Raw genomic sequence first — 16,369 nt, 5'->3', positions numbered from 1 at the left:
CCTATCTCCAAGTCTGTCTTTCAGTTCACTGAGTCACCTAACTGTTCCCAAAAATTGTTTTCTAAGTCTGATAGGGCTCAAGAGGAGGGTAGGGTCTGGGATGAATGAATGGTGTTCCAATAAGAAGTAAAAGAGAATGTTGTTTATATAAAACAAAAATTAGGCTTTGAAAATTAATTTAAAATCATTCAGCCCATAGTTGTTTTCATCCTTGAAACAGCCTTATTTACGAAATGGGTATTTATAGATCTGATGGCATAATTGAGTCTCAAAACTTGTTCAGGAGTCATACCTACCTTTTACTGGCTAAAAATCAATGTTATGTCTAGGAGCAGACAAATACTTAACATGTTTTATTTATTACCATATTTTGGCCTTTTTTAGAGCTTAGGAAAAAGTTTTCTCCAATCCTAGTCTATTTACATAGTAATAAATAATGCCAAATCTTATTTCTCTCAAGAAAAATCAATCCATCCAAAGCTAAGGTACTCAACTCTCTAAGCTGGTTGTTGGTATTTTCTTACCACCGTTAGATCACTCTGTATACCATATTCCATTAACCTTCTACAGAGTTAAGCTACAAGCACTGAGCTGATAATATTTGTGAGTCTACAAAACAATGTTCTCCTTTGTAATTTCCTTTTTAACAGTCGCAACCATTTGTGGGGCGTTCCTTTAATCAATGTGCAGTGGTTGGAAATGGGGGAATCCTGAAGGACTCTCTCTGCGGAGCTGAAATAGATAAGTCTGACTTTGTTTTTAGGTAAGAACTTCAATATCTCAATCTTTGAATCCAAAAATGGGTTGAACTGTTGAGTGTTTTCCAGAGGACAACAACAAGACAATGCAGTCTGAAATTGGCTCAGAGTGTATACCATGGCTCAATCTCCAGGTCTAAAAAGATCCAGATATTTTTGCAACCACATGACATTACCCTTTGCTTTCTCAGACTAGGTCAATCTTGGTAAATGCACATGAGGAATCTGTAACCATAAGATTTGAAATTTTCCTGCTAAAGCAAAAATGAGCCAACAGATGTACTCATCATTTTGATGAGATAAGCTACAAAATACTACACTTCCCTGCATATGTGATGGTGAGGTGATGGATCATCCATCTGGGGAGACCTTATTTTGACAAAATTATCCACCTTTTCAGAATAAGAAGAAAGCTTTATTTTTTTTACCACTTGTGTCATTTAAAACAAACAAACAAACAAAAAAACCCTTACCTTCCATCTTAGAATCAATTCTGTGTATTGGTTCCAAGGTGGAAGAACTGGAAGGCAAGGCAAAAGGGATTAAGTGACTTGCCCAGGGTCACACAGCTAGGAAGTGTCTGAGGTCAGATTTGAACCCAGGATCTCCTGTCCCCTATATCATTTTTTAAATGAATGATATTTAGATATTATAAGAATTATTTAAACTTATCATTTTGATTCAGCTCTTTCAAGCAAATGAAAACTAGATGACTTCCTTTAAGCACATCCCCTGTGATTTTAAATCTTATTTATAAAACTTGGGCCAAAGATGTTGTCAATATACCTGACAGCCCTACAATTACTGAATGAGTTTTTTATGATTAATGTTACAATGACCAGTATATCAAGCGGGGAGTAATAATTTCTAAATGCCTGATTGATGAGAGAGTGGACAGATATAGTTAAGGGACAAGCAACAAAAATGAACCCTGCCTGCTTACATCTGCACTCAGACTATCTGAGGGAGAATATCAGAGTGAGAGTAGCAGTGAAGGACAGTATTGATATTTCTGTCAAGCTAGTTAAAATTGTGGGTAAAAAGTATTTAGAGACCAAAACCAAGGTAGGTGAACCAGGATGCCACAAGTGCCCAGTTATAGGGATTTGGGCCTCTTGGGATCTTTCTTCTCGTGTCCTTGTTGTATGTGTATTTAAAGCAACCAAAAGGATGTATAGTGCAAAAGGCAAGTGTTCCCTGGATGTTTCTGTGGGTCCACAGCCATTGGACATCCTTGATTTTCTCAAGCCCCTGAACATATCACAAGTCAAAAAGGGGAGCTGAGCAGGTTTGACCTAAGAGCTACTTGTCTGATTCTTCCAGCTGATCACACTTCTCAATCCAGAGGGGTACCTTATACCACAACATTTGGTGGACATTTACAGAGCATGGAGTGAACATGGGCAGTTACCTATGAGCTGCCAAAGGTTTCTGCTTCTACAGGCATAAAATTGCTGCATACTGCCTACTACTGACTACATATCCTATTCCACTGTATTATTCTTTCTGTCATATGAAATCGAGCTTATTTTCTTTGGTAAAAATTCCTAAACTTTCCCTTTCAGTACCTTTTAGCACCCCTACTTCACTAGACAGATCCTCAAGAGAATACAAGTTCACAGAATGTTGAGTTAGGATTTTAATCTCACCTGTCTGTCCCTTAGAAGTCTTCCTTATAATTGCCTAACAAATGGTCTTTCAGCCTCTGATTAAAGACTTCCAATGAAGAGGAATCGAGTAGTTCTAATAAGAAAAATAACTGACATTTACATAAAGCTCTTAAGATTTCTGAAGCTATATACATTTTATCACTGCTTCTTCCCAAGAAGGCAGCTCATTAGATGATAGATAAGTAGATGAATGACAGATGATAGATTGTTAGATAGAGAATTTTTTAAATGCTTACTATGGACCAGCAGGCATTGTTCAATGTTCTGGGAAGATCAGAACAAACAAGACAGTTTGTCCTCAGAGAGTTCATATTCTAATGGAAGAAGACAAGAAATAAAGGGGAGCTCAAAAGTGGTGGAGTTAGGGAAGTAAGAGAAGAAAGGAAGGAAGAGCAAGGAGGAAGTCAAGGAGGAATTCAGGTAAATTATGTGAAGGATGCCTAGATCCTTCTTAAAATGGTAGACCTGAGGAGAGAACCTCATGGTAAAGTTTATTGAAGTTGTCACTTTCACGTAACTCTAATTGTTAAAAAGCTTTCCCTTGTGTCAGTCTGTCTCTTTACATTTTTTAATCTCTTTTCCTGTTTCTGCTCCTAAGAGTTAAGAAAAAATATATTTTCTACCCAATAGCTCTTAAATTCTTGAAAACCACTCTTACCTCCTCTCTAAGTCTTCTTCAGGCTAAACTTCCCTTTTTTTGTCAACCAATGGGTCATAGTATTCTGCCCTATCATCGTTCTATTCATCTTCTTCTTGACACAATCTAGATCTGTGTTGGTGAACCTATGGCACACATGCCAGAGGTGGAGCACGCAGAACCCTCTCTGTAGGCACATATACCATCGCCCCAGCACAAAGTTTGCTGAAGTTCATTACTAGAAAGCCAGAGGGATGCAGGACAGGGCTGCTCCCCTCCCCCTCTCCAAGAAGTTTGTAGTTTGGGCACTCAGTCTCTAAAAGGTTTGCCATCACTGGAGATTGTCAATTTCCTTTATAAAATATGGTGCCCAGAACAGGACACAGTACTCTAGATGTGGTCTAAATAGGACACAATCGTAGTGGGTAAGAGATGTCCAGGCCTTGCTGCCACAACATCTCTTTGGAATTTACAGAAGTTCAAGCAACTAACAGGCAGTTATCAGCCACAAGAACAACCTGCAGGCAAATGGTTTTTCGAGTGATTAATTCCCATTGAGTGGCCATCGACAGCTCCACCTCTTGCTGCCATATGTTGTTAACCTGTCAATTCCTTGAAATTCAACTAGTATTTTCTGGTGACAATTCTTCCATCTCCCTGATCAGTAACCTTATTCTCATTTCCATGCTTTTCTAGTCAGATCACCCCATGAAAAACTGGCCTTGAACTTTTCCCTGTGTTTCATGAGCTTTCAATTGAGATCGCTATATTATTAGGCTTTTTTAAAAACTATTTTCCTTTTCCAAGAAACCCTCACTAAGAAAGAGTAATCTGTAAGTATATATAATGTAAAAATAAAGCACATTAATAAAACTGAAAGGCTAAAAAATCAACTACTCCAGCATGAACCAAAGCTCTCTATCCTAGGCTTCTAGATAGAGCATCATAGTTCTGCCCCATGAACCCAAAATATTTTATCTGAAAGAAAGCTATAATAAAGAAAAATAGTTGCTCTTAGAGAAGACTTTGACAATTCCCATGGCATCATTGATGAAAAGTTCTGCTTAAATTTTCATTTCGTTTCATAGTAAACCCTGCAAATAAAGATGTTTTAGCATAAAGTTAATGATCATTTTTCAATTTTTAAAAACAAATCAAAGGTAAAGGAGTATGTTTCTCTAATCCACTTAGGCTGCCTCAGAAATCAATCTGAGCACACTGCTCTCTTTGAAGTTAGCAATGGCTTTGAGCTCTGGACAGCTCCATGGAGTGATAATAAGAGCTAGAATAAGGGCTGCTAGAATTCTGTTAGGTTTTTTTTTCTTTTGAAAGGTCTCTTAGGATCATCAGTTGAGAGTTTTAGATATATAAAGGTCTAGTTTAGCCCAGGATAAATTTATAGAATAGTTTGGAACCTTTTTCTCCCTTTTTATTTCAAACCATAGGTGGTTAGAGGACAAGTAATTCAGTACTGCCAAACAATCTATTTGGGGCCAGTGATCTTTGACCAGTCATTTAGCCTCTTCAGGTCTCAGTTTCCTTGTCTGTAACATAAGCAGGTTGAACTAACTAAAAGGATGCTGAAATGGTGATCTCTGTTCTTTAGTTATCCATCAGAATCACCAAATGATATACTATTGCTTATCAGCCTACTATGTACAAAGCATTGTGTATAGCCAGCATATCACCTACAAAAAATCTTAACATTTGAAAAATTTATCATTAATAAGAATTCTTCATATTTAAGCTTTGTGCAATTGTTCTCTCTGACACTGAAGAGTAACTCGTGAGCATGTGAATCCTTGTCTTAATTGTCATTTGTTCCTGAGTCTCTGCAGATTGTTGATCAAAGTGATTTACACCATTGCATCTGTGTTGGGGCTTTGTAAGTTGTCATATGTGAAGGGAAGAATGCTTTGTCTTGTATTTTGCTTTACTGAGTCAACTATTCTTGCATTCAAAAGCAAAGAGACCTGGTGACATTTTGTGTCCTTAATATTTCTTAGTCAATCGTATTACTATGAAGATGTTTTCTATAGAAAGTTATCTACAAAATACTGCTTGTTACCTTTTAGTATTTTCATCAAGGATACTTTTAGTTCATTCATAGACCATTCTTGCTAATATTTAAGAGAGTGAGAAAGAAGATAGCTGTGTCATTAGTTACTATTGTCTTTATAATTGTCTTTTTTGTTTAAAGTACTTAAAATTGTTCTTCACATTCTTTTAAAATTGATCTGGGGGGGGGCGCAGCTGGGTGACTCATGGATTGAGAACCAGGCCCAGAGATGGGAGGTCCTGGCTTCAAATCTGGCCTCGGACACTTCCCAGCTGTGTGACCCTGGGCAAGTCACTTGACCCCCCCATTGCCTAGCCCTTACCACTCTTCTGCCTTCCACAACCATTTAGGTTATATTTTAACACCCCTGGTGCCCCATCTTTTTACAGAACCAATACACAGTACTGATTATAAGACAGAAGGTAAGGGTTTTAAAAAAATTAATAAAATTGATCTTGGCAGTACAAATTTCTTTTCTGTGCATTTGCTCTGGTCCAGACTATATTCCTGACTCTTAAGTGCCATTGATATGTTCTCACTACATATTTTGGTACTGAGATGATGTGTATCCAAGTCAAATTAGCCAGCATTATTAAGTGCCTTTTATGTTACAGACATTGTGTAAGGGTTCTACTATTATCATTGATAAAGCTAGATTGTCATGAAAATGCTAACAAAACTATTCCATTCCTATCTCTTTGAGGCCTCCTTAGAGCTTTATCTACTGATGTTATAAAGGTAATCTAGTTTGATTGGGTGTCAGACCAAAAACTCCATAGGCTCATCTTTTCCTCAATTAATTCCCACCATTTTTTTGAAGCGATGTTACTCATACTTTTCCATATTTTTCAGATGGAACTGAGATTACATTCTGAATCAATGTGGCCTCTGTCTACCATCTCTCTCTGTTTATCAAAGAGATCAAGTGCTTGCTAATTAAGATTTTTTTCTGGATTCTTTTGCGCTCCTTGTGTTGTTCAATATTCTGCACCACTTAAACTTCTCTAAGGAATAGTGATAGAATCGATGCCTTTTGTTCATCTGTCACTTTTCAGAATTAACAGGGTATTTAAACAGTTTAGGTTGGAGTTACTATAATTGCACATAGTGCAATTCTCCTCTTTAGCCTTCTAATTTAGTATTGGTTTTGACATTCATTCTAACCAATGACAATTAGACTACGTATAGTTGGTGCTGAATTATTTGACTATTGTTTTTAATGGTCTAGTTAACTTCCTCATTTCTTCTTAAAGACAGTATTCATGTTGTACAGGAGCAAAGCTTCTGAGTGGTGTACAAGCCTTAGCTCTCTTGATCTCATGCTGTATTTGGCAGTACATTTTTTGTCATTCTCCTCTGTGCCCACCTTTGTCTTGAAGTCACTAAGTATCAGAGTATATATATATTGCATTTATTTGGATAATCTTGCATTGTCTTCAGTAGAATTTCTTTCTTTCATCCTCTACAAGAGCTTTCAGAGCTTAAGCTACTGTCCTCAGAATATTTGTGGTAGCCAAATTGCTTATGCATATAACTCATATATGAGGCAAGATAATCAAATAAACTTTTAAATGCTATTTTTGTTGTCTTTGGGTTCCATGAATTCATCAGTTCTTTACCTCCTAAGAGAATGTTTGAGCCTTCCTTTCATCTAGCTGAAATGGATTTGTCTCCTGGTTTCATTTATTGCAAGAATGCCAAAATGAGTATCATCCACTTCCTCCAAGTAGTATATCAATTTGTTTATCATTGTACAAACTTGCACATGAAGGCTGCCAGTCATTACATTAATACTTGTAGATAGTCCAAGAACTTGATGACTCTTAGCAGTCTCTGCTACCTTTCCTTTTTTAACTTTTCTTTCATTTGAGTTATTCTAAAATTTTAAAATTTATTTTTAAATCCATTTATTTATTTAATTATTTTAGAAGATTTTTTTTCCCATGGTTACATGATTCATGTTCTTCCCCTCCTCTCTTCTCTCTCCTCTCCCATAGCCTACGAGCAATTCCACTGGGTTTTACATGTATCATTGATCAAGATCTATTTCCATATTATTAATGCTTGCAATAGAGTGATCATTTAGAGTCTACATCCCCAAACATATCCCTATCAAACCATGTGACCAAGCAAATGTTTTTCTTCTGTGTTTCTACTCCCACAGTTCTTTCTCTGGATGTGGATATCTGCTACCTTTTCAATGACTTTATTACCACTGTAACAAAAGCAGAAGGGATCTACACAACTAAATGTTTTGTGTTTTTATCAGTTTCCCATGTAATTTTGATCAAATTGCTAAGCCTTCTAGAAATAAACCTCTCTGTATTCATCTAGTCTGATGTTTGAACATATGCTATCTTTTGCTTGGTCCATACTAAAAGCTTCCCTAGCTTTGTAGAACCAGAGCTTATACTCTGAATGAATGTCTTTTCACTTCTATGCCATAATGAATTATTAGAGTAGTGACTTTCTGGAAAATCCTGGCATGATACTATATTGGAAATGAGTCTTGTCTCCACCTTTCCACAAGAATTTGAACCAGCAGTGAACAAATTTTCCTCAAGAAGTGTGCTAGCCAGACCCATTACTGTCCCTGCCATCCATTACTAAAATCTCCCTTTCCCCAAGGTGTTCCATTTTATTGCCATGGCATTTTGACAGTTGCCAGAAGTACTGCTATCAGGCAGACCTGCCAAGCGCTGGCCAGCTGCTGAAATCACAGAGATCAATGAGTCACAGATGTGGTTAGTTAATGCTGTCATTAGCCCACCCCATCACCCCCCCCTTCACCAATTCCTGTGCACAATAAAGTCTTTAAAGGCCAGAAAGTCTTAAGGGCTGGTGTTTTGGTTTGTTGTTTGTTTGTTTGTTTGGGGTTTTTTAAATCATCCATACCAGTCATGTTATAATTGAGTTCAATGGAGCAGAAATTAAATAGTCTGAGCCCTCAAAGAGTTCACTTCTGTAGAAACACAACCTACATGCTCATATCTGTAAAGTAATTTGGGAAGAGGAGAGCATTAAAAACTAGGGGAATCAGAAAAAAAATCTTTGTATCAGAGATGACACCAAAGTCAAACCCTCAAGATAGGTATTATTATCTTTTCTATTAGTACAGATGAGGAAACTAAGTCTCGGAAATATTGAGTGATTTGCTTAGGATAACACAGCTAGGCTCTGACCCAACTGTTCTTGGCTTCAAGTCTAATATGCCCTGTTGAAGGTATCATATTTTGCCTTGAGAAAATTCAAGGTAGTGTTGGAGCCCATCTGTTGTGCAAATCTTGTCCTAGGTTTCTGATAAGACTTTCATAGAGGATCTCCCCAATGCACTTCTGGTTCATTTAGTACCTTAAGAGTACAAACAGAACATTCAGGCTTTCTCTCTGATTGCAGTATTTGGAATCTTTCAAAGGATAGTCAACATATGATTGTTATCTCCATTGTTTTTATCTATTTCCATTCTTCTCCCTTTGCTCTTATGTCTCCCAATTTTACTTGTTCCTAGCATCTCACACTTATCTTTTTGATATAAATAAAGATTAGTGCAATCCAAAGCATTTATAAGTTACTCTGGGATGTAATGCCAACTTCTTCTATTTGAAGTAAAGTACAGTTTGGTGGGCCCCCATGAGGAAGAGGCAATCTTTTGTGAGAAAGTAAAGTTTTCATGGGTTTCCTATTTTATAAAGTTGTAATGTTTTTCAATATTTTAAAATTATTTTTTATCATCAATTTCAGGTGCAATCTCCCTCCAATAACAGGAAAATTTAGCAAAGACGTTGGCAATAAAACAAATCTGGTCACTGTTAACCCTAGCATCATTCAGCAGAAGTAAGTACCATTAGTGTCACATATTTTTTCTTTTTTAATTTAAAATATTTTTTCATTTTTATAAGCATTTCTTTTCTCTCCCTCGTACCACCACTCCTTAACTGAATAGTAATTTTTTAAAAAGAAAAACAAAACCCTCATAACAGTTCTATAGTTTTTCATGAACATTTTTTATGTTCTGCTACATCAGTCTTTAGCCAGTTTACTTGGGACTGAGCATTGTGGTAAAAGAAAGAAAGTTGATTTGGGAGTCAGAGGACCTGAGTTCAAAGCCTACCTCTCCCACATACAATTGTGTGATCATTGGTAAGCTGGTCTTCAGTTTCTTCATCATCAATAAAATGATGGATTTGGACTAGGGGAACTCTGTGGTCTCTTCTAACTCTCAAATATCTGATCCTATGATTAAAATGTTGCTTATACAAGTGAAAGGAGCAGCTAGGTGGCCTGATTTCAAATCTGACCTCAGATATTTACTAGCTATGTGACCCTGGGAAAGTCACTTAACCCTGTTTGCCTCAGTTTCCTCATCTGTAAAATGAACTGGAGAAGGCAATGAAAACCAATCCAGTCTCTCTGTCAAGAAAACCCCAAATAGAATCATGAAGAGTCAGACATGACTAAACAAAAAAATGAATTTATTCTTTTTGATAATGATGGTATTGTGCGATTGTCATCAGTTTCATATAAACTTTTAGCACAACTTTTCATCTGGTACATATTTTCTCTACAGGCAGCATAGTACAGTGCTGGGTTTAGAATTAGACTCAAATCCTACCTCTGACCTTTAAGAATGTTATAATCCTGGGCAGTCATTTAACCTTACTTTTCTCAGTTCTTGTCTCAATTCTGTGGCAAATCTACTAAGATAAAAATGGGAGTTTCCCAGGCTGAAAAAATAATAAATCCTTTTAATGTTCTTATATTTACAAACTTCTTCATTTAAAAGCCTCATTTAGTTTCTGGAACACAATATTTAAAAACATATATTTAAAGCTAAAGATTTTTTGTTCATTTTTTAAAAACTTTTTTTTCTCCCCTCTTTCCCTTCTGCCTTTGTCATCTTTTTCCAGGAACTCCTTAATTTTTCACTTGGAAAAATAAGATAATCTGTTTAAATTAAAACATGCACACAACTTTATTCAAACCATCATTTTCAATCACCAGCATGGGTCTAAACCAGGGCGAAGTGAAGTGTCCATTCATCAGAAGTTACATGAACATCTTTCTCAGGCTAATTCTCCCAGTACCTTCACAATTCCACTCTTTGCTTATCAATTCAATATCTTTAAAGATGGCATGTTCTCTGATTTTAGACCATCAGGGGACTTTGTTGGACACTGATGCTGTCACAGCTAAGCATAGTAACAGAGAATGAGCCTTGGGAGAAGCAAATAGAAAAAATCCCAGCTTCCTTTTTGGTTTGTTTATACCTCAAAACAATTTCTACACTTTCCCTAAAGAGTTTTAACTACTAGAAAATGTTGATTGATTGGCTACAAATCAAAGTAGAGAGTAAGTTTTATGGAATAAACTTTTACTCTTTCTATTGTTCTCTTAATACTCAATTGAATCTAGAATTGGATAATCAATTGGGCTGTTAGTGGCTCCACATTTTGTGTGTGTGTGTGTGTGTGTGTGTGTGTGTGTGTGTGTGTGTGTGTGTGTGTAAGTCTTGTCTTCCCATAAATTGGTCACAGGACACTTTCCCAATGTCATGGGGACCTCCCTCAACTTTTCTTGACATTACAAGGGTGCCAGTGGAGCCCATGGCATATCCACTTGTTAATTTGCACCCTCATTAGTTGACCAGTCCATATTTACAGCCAATAAGCTTCTTAGACGACAGCCCATACATCACTTCTCTTTCACAATTCCTAGTTTGAAATGTATTATAATCCTATAGTGCCCATTGTGCACATCACCATTGCCCCTTGGGAGATCCTTCATATCATCTAATCTTGTTTATTAATTAAGTTTGAACAAGAACATATATGAGGGGCAGCCCAGTGGTTCAGTAGATAGAGAGCTAGATTTGGAGCCAAGAAGTCCCAGGTTCAGATCTGGCCTCAGGCACTTCCTAGCTGCGTGACCCTGGGCAAGTCACTTAACCTCCATCACCTGGCCCTTACTGCTCTTCTGCCTCAGAACCAACACTTAGTATCATTTGGAAAACAGGTCAGGATGTTTTTTAAAGACTCTAAAAGGAACAAGGGAGGTTATGCTATTTGTTCTGAGAGCTTGAGTTCCCAAAACAGGCAAGAATCAGTATTGGCAAAGCCTGTCAATAACAAGATGTATTCAAGCTTATAGAGGACATAGGACAAAAGTATTTGTGATTACATTTCTTAAGTATGGAGTGTGTTAAAGTGATGCTTTAGTCTATGTGTGGAGCACCTAAGACTGGAGGTAGGTGGGGTGGTGAGATAAAAGAGATTAAGGAGGCATTAAGGTGGCTCAGTGGCTAGAGAACTGGACCTGGAGTCAAGAAGACCAGAGTTCAAATCCAGTTTCAGACACCTAGTAGCTGTATGACCCTGGGCAAGTCACTTAATTCTGTTTGTCTCAGTTCCCTCATATGTAAAATGAACTGGGAATGAAAAATGGCAAACCACTCCAGTATCTTTGCCAAGAAAGCCCAAAATGGAATCATAAAGAGTCAGACATTAGGGGCAGCTGGGTGGCTCAGTGGATTGAGAGCCAGGCCCAGAGATGGAAGGTACTGAGTTCAAATATGGCCTCAGATACTTCCTAGCTGTGTGACCCTGGGCAAGTCACTTAACCCCCATTGCCTACCCTTACCACTTTTCTGCCTTACAACCAATACACAGTTTTTTAAGAGTCAGACATTACTGAAAAATGACTAAACAATAAGAACAAAGGATTTATTGAATTCTATATTGAGGAAAGATTCATTAAGGTGGTAGAATGTGAGAAATCATTAAATATGGTCCTCTCATAGGGAGCGGCTTGATAGCCCAGTAGATAGGGAGCCTGCCTCAACGACAGGACAATCTGAGTGCAGGTCTCATTACCTGTGCCCTATGTTAACTGTGTGACCCTGGGGCAAGCACCTATGTTATATTTATTTATTTTTAACCCCTTACCTTCCATATTGGAATCAATATCATGTATTGGTTCCAAGGCAGAAGAGCAGTAAGAGTTAGGCAATGGGGATTAAGTGACTTGCCCAGGGTCACACAGCTAGGAAGTGTCTGCACCTAGATCTGAACCCAGGACCTTCCTTCTCTAGGTCTGACTCCATATCCACTGAGCCACTTAGATACTCCTGTCTTGAAGCATTTTAGACAATTTTCCAAGTCCCTAAGGTGCAGAAAAGGAACTTCTTTCTCTGTGCTAAGCAATCCTGTGAGGGAGGTAGTATTATTATTATCCTCATTTTACAGCTGAGAAAACTGAAGCAATCAGAAGTTAAAGTGACTTGCTCAGGGTCACACAACTAAGAAATGTTTGAGGCAGGATTTGAGCTCACATCTTCCTGATTCTAGATCCAGTACTCGATCCCCTCCTGACACCCAAGTGCTGCCCTAGCTTTGTACCACCGAAAAAACAGGTCCAGCCCCAGTCCTTAAGCTATCATCGACATATCAGCTGGGAAACAGTAAGAGAGTTGGGAGGGAGGAAGAGGTAGCAAGTGCTCGTCCTGGAGATGTCTTAGAAATCAGGTGAGGAAAAAGAACGAAAAGCCGATGAATTCCAGCATGGAGAGATGAAAGCCTTTGCTTTTGTCAGCCAACGGGCAACTGGCTCTAATTAATTTCCTTAAAGTCTACTATATATGCCTCATTTGTTATTCATTAAATATAAATGTTCAGTGTCTGAGTCTATGAAAAAAAAAGTCTCTTGTTACTAAAATGATCCGTTTTATTGGTCACAGTTTGTTTTATTTTGTTTGGTCAGGTATGGTGCATTAAATGTAAATAAATCGACATTTCTAGACAACATGGCGGCCTATGGAGAGGCATTCCTTATCCTGCCAGCATTTTCTTTTAGGAGAAATACTAATATCTCTTTTGACGTGTACCACGCACTCCATGGTCTTAAGGCAAAGCAGAAGGCTGTATTCTTTCATCCCAAGTACCTGAAAAACCTTGACCAGTTCTGGAGAACCAAAGGTGTAAAGGCATTTCGCTTGTCCTCTGGCTTAATGATCATAAGTGCCGCCATCGAACTGTGTGACAGTGTGAAGCTGTATGGATTTTGGCCTTTCTCTAAGACCACAAATGGCACCCCCATCAGCCATCACTACTATGACAATGTATTACCGAAACCTGGTTTCCATGCAATGCCCATAGAATATAGAGAAATTCTCCAGCTTCATGGGAAAGGCATTGTCAAGTTACAGTTTAGTAAATGTGAACCCTCTTGAATAAGGTAGGTCAGAGTGGCTCTCTGAATTTATCACTGTGGGTGGACCCTCCATGCCTGCTCTTCTGAAGAGGTGTCTCATGTCATGAAACAGCGCCTGAGAAGGCTAAAAGAACAAAATGGAATGGTTTATGTCTATATTTATATTTTGGTGATTTTACAGAAAGATCAAGTTGTTTCACTTTTTTAAAAAATTCTAGTCCAGGGGGGACAGCAAGGTAGCTGAGTGGATTGAGAGCCAGGTCTAGAGATTGGAGGTTCTGGATTCAAATGTGGTCTCAGATACTTGCAAGTCATTGAACCCCAACATTGCCCAACACTGACCGTTCTTCTGCCTTGGAACCAATGCCCAGTGTTGATTCTAAGATGGAAGGTAAAGGTTTAAAAAAGGTGTGATTGAACAAAAAGTGAATTTTTAAAGCTAAAAGATATTATGCAAATAAAAGTTTATTTTTATTTTTATATTATATTTATATTATATTCAATACTTTTAAGATTTTTATTTCATTGGTGTAAATACTCTTCCCTGTTTAAGGCAAGTTACACTCTCTCTACATCCTAGTAAGTTTTTTGGTCCCCAAAATCTCATCGGCTGGTGACCAATCTTTTCCTTTTTATTTTCAATTCTATCTTCTGTCTTAGTATCAATTGTTCGTTTTTTAAAATCCTTCCCATGCATCTCAAAATCAATACTACGTATTGGTTCCAAGGCAGAAGAACAGTAAGAGTTAGGCAGTGAGGGTTAAGTGACTTACCCAGAGTCACATAGCTAGGAAGTGTCTGAGGTCAGATTTGAACCCAGGACCTCCCATCCCTGGGTCTGGCTCTCAAACCATGGAGCTACCAAGTTCCCTCCTGGACTAGACTTTTTAAAAAGTGAAACAACTTGATTTTTCTATAAAATCACCAATTAATCCACAAGCATTCATTAAGTTCCTACTAAGTGCCAGATACTATGCTAGGTGCTGAAGATTCAGAGAAAAGAAAAGAAATAGTCCCTGTAGTGAATTAACTTATTCTATTTGGGAAGACAACATATACATGCATACGTTTATTGAGAACAGAGACTGGACCTGTGGCTTTATTGGGATAGCGAACTCGTGGAGGAGGCAGAACATCAATCCAGGTCTTCTCAAGCTCCTAGATCAGCTCTCACTCTATTATACTACCCTGCTTCTCCTGCAAGTACAGAAATGGGTACATATACAAAATAAATATAGACAGAATAAATGATAAGATAGAAATAAGGTAATTTAATGGAGGGGGCACTAGCATTTGGAAGGAGCAGGAAATCCCTCAAGTAGAGAGAAGGTAGGGCTTGAAAGAGGTAAGGGGAGGAGGAAGAACACCAGCCTCATATATACACACTCTATAAACAAATGGGAATTTTAAGGGACTGATAACCACCGAAAAATTCTCCCATAAAACCTTTAATATGGAAGTTATCTCTCCTTAGTATGGTGTTCTGAGGGTGTCATTGGTCCTTTAACTGAAAATTACAATCCAGGAGAATCTGGAGGCAGACGATGAGATGAAATTTGGCAATTATTAATGTAGCCCAGGAGCCAAGCTGGAGAAGAAGAGATTGGCCTTTGTAAAAGAGAGCAGATCAAAGTGTTTTGATAAGTGGATTCTCTAATTTTTTTTCATGTTATGAACCAGTGATTTATTCTACCCATGTGACATTTTCCAGGAAAGCATTTGGAACAGATATAATTGCACCAGGACCAGAGTCCAATGTTTATAATTTCTTTGGGCATCTTCCATCATTTGGGCCAAGTACTATCAGTACCCCAGAGGGTCAGAGGATTAAGTATGTGCAAGTATATCATGCCAACAAAAAATGAGCATGAAAATAATTTTCTCTGGTATAGCAATTTTGTGGCATACTAATTCGCTCAAATTTTAATAAGCCAAAGGGATTGGGCAATAAAAAACCGAGTTTTCATTTTCCGATAAAAATTAATTCTCACACGTACTCACGGGTGCTCGCTCTTTTCATCACAACTGGAATAAAATGTCCTAGCTGTTAAATAATGGTTAGTTGAATAGATAGACTTAACTAAGGCTTGAAAAACTTCCTGGGATTTGAGTTATCAATACAAAAGCATTGACTTCAGACCCCCACTTTGCAGCTGTTCTGACTACCTCTGGTGTCAGTGCCAGCAAGGGAAGCCTCTCTATTAAATGACGGAGCTTGTGTTGCTCCTGGGGCCAGTAGGTAAAGCTGGATATTAGACCGCCTTTGCTTTCCCTGGGAAACAGAAACAAGTAGAGCCTCAGGGACAGCTTAATTAGTCTTGCCTGACAACACAGCTTACCCTTGGCTACCTGTTTAAGTAATATGACCAATTCATGCCAGGCTTCCAGTTCTGATAAACTGCCCATAGTGAAACAGACAATTATCGCAGTGCTCCACCAGAGTTATCCATTCTCTAGGGGGGCAGTGGTCTCCAGAGGGAGAGGCGGGGATTAACCCCAAGGAGAGTGTGATCAGTTAATTAGAGGATGGAAAGATGAGTCTCATCCTACCCTCCTTAAAATAGTTAATCAGAGGATCAGAGATTTAAAGCTGGAAGGGACTTTAATAGGCAATGAATGTAAACCCCTCATTTTATTGAGGAGTAAATAAATAGTAAAAGAAATTAGGTCACATAATTATTAAATGCCTGAGCATCTTCTATCATGAAGCTTACATCCGATGCAATCATACTTCCCCAGCTGTGCCCCACCTCTTCTATGGAAGCTTCCAAACCCCACTCCTCACTTTCTGAACCAGAAATTGGCCCTCCAGGGCAGTTATAACTGCACTACTATGAAGTGTCCCCTATTAACAGCAGTGAAGGCGCCAATGGGAAAAATCCCAGCTCTTCCCCACCCACTTGTACATGTGTACATACTTTTCTTCCAGTTGAATAAAATCTCCTCGAGATCAAAGGCTGTCTGGTCTTGGTCTTCATACCTTCAGTAAAGGGTTTGGCACATAGTAGGCAGTCTTGATTAATTAATTAATACCATAAAT

The 16,369-nt window shown here is 38.1% G+C and overlaps 1 protein-coding gene across 2 annotated transcripts in view; it reads left to right on the top strand.

Annotated features, from left to right (window-relative positions):
- ST8SIA6 (ST8 alpha-N-acetyl-neuraminide alpha-2,8-sialyltransferase 6) overlaps positions 1 to 13,348 on the top strand; it is a 104,580-nt gene extending 91,232 nt beyond the window's left edge. For both annotated transcript variants that reach the window (XM_044678209.1, XM_044678210.1), the window contains 3 exons: positions 651 to 763; positions 8,866 to 8,958; positions 12,880 to 13,348. In XM_044678209.1, the coding sequence (XP_044534144.1) occupies positions 651 to 763; positions 8,866 to 8,958; positions 12,880 to 13,348 (675 nt within the window). The remainder of the gene's footprint in view (positions 1 to 650; positions 764 to 8,865; positions 8,959 to 12,879) is intronic.
- Positions 13,349 to 16,369: the final 3,021 nt, after the last annotated feature.

The sequence above is a fragment of the Gracilinanus agilis genome, chromosome 5, assembly GCF_016433145.1.
Source record: "Gracilinanus agilis isolate LMUSP501 chromosome 5, AgileGrace, whole genome shotgun sequence".
NCBI classification, from domain to species: Eukaryota; Metazoa; Chordata; class Mammalia; order Didelphimorphia; family Didelphidae; genus Gracilinanus; species Gracilinanus agilis.
This window is presented reverse-complemented; position numbering and strand designations above follow the sequence as displayed.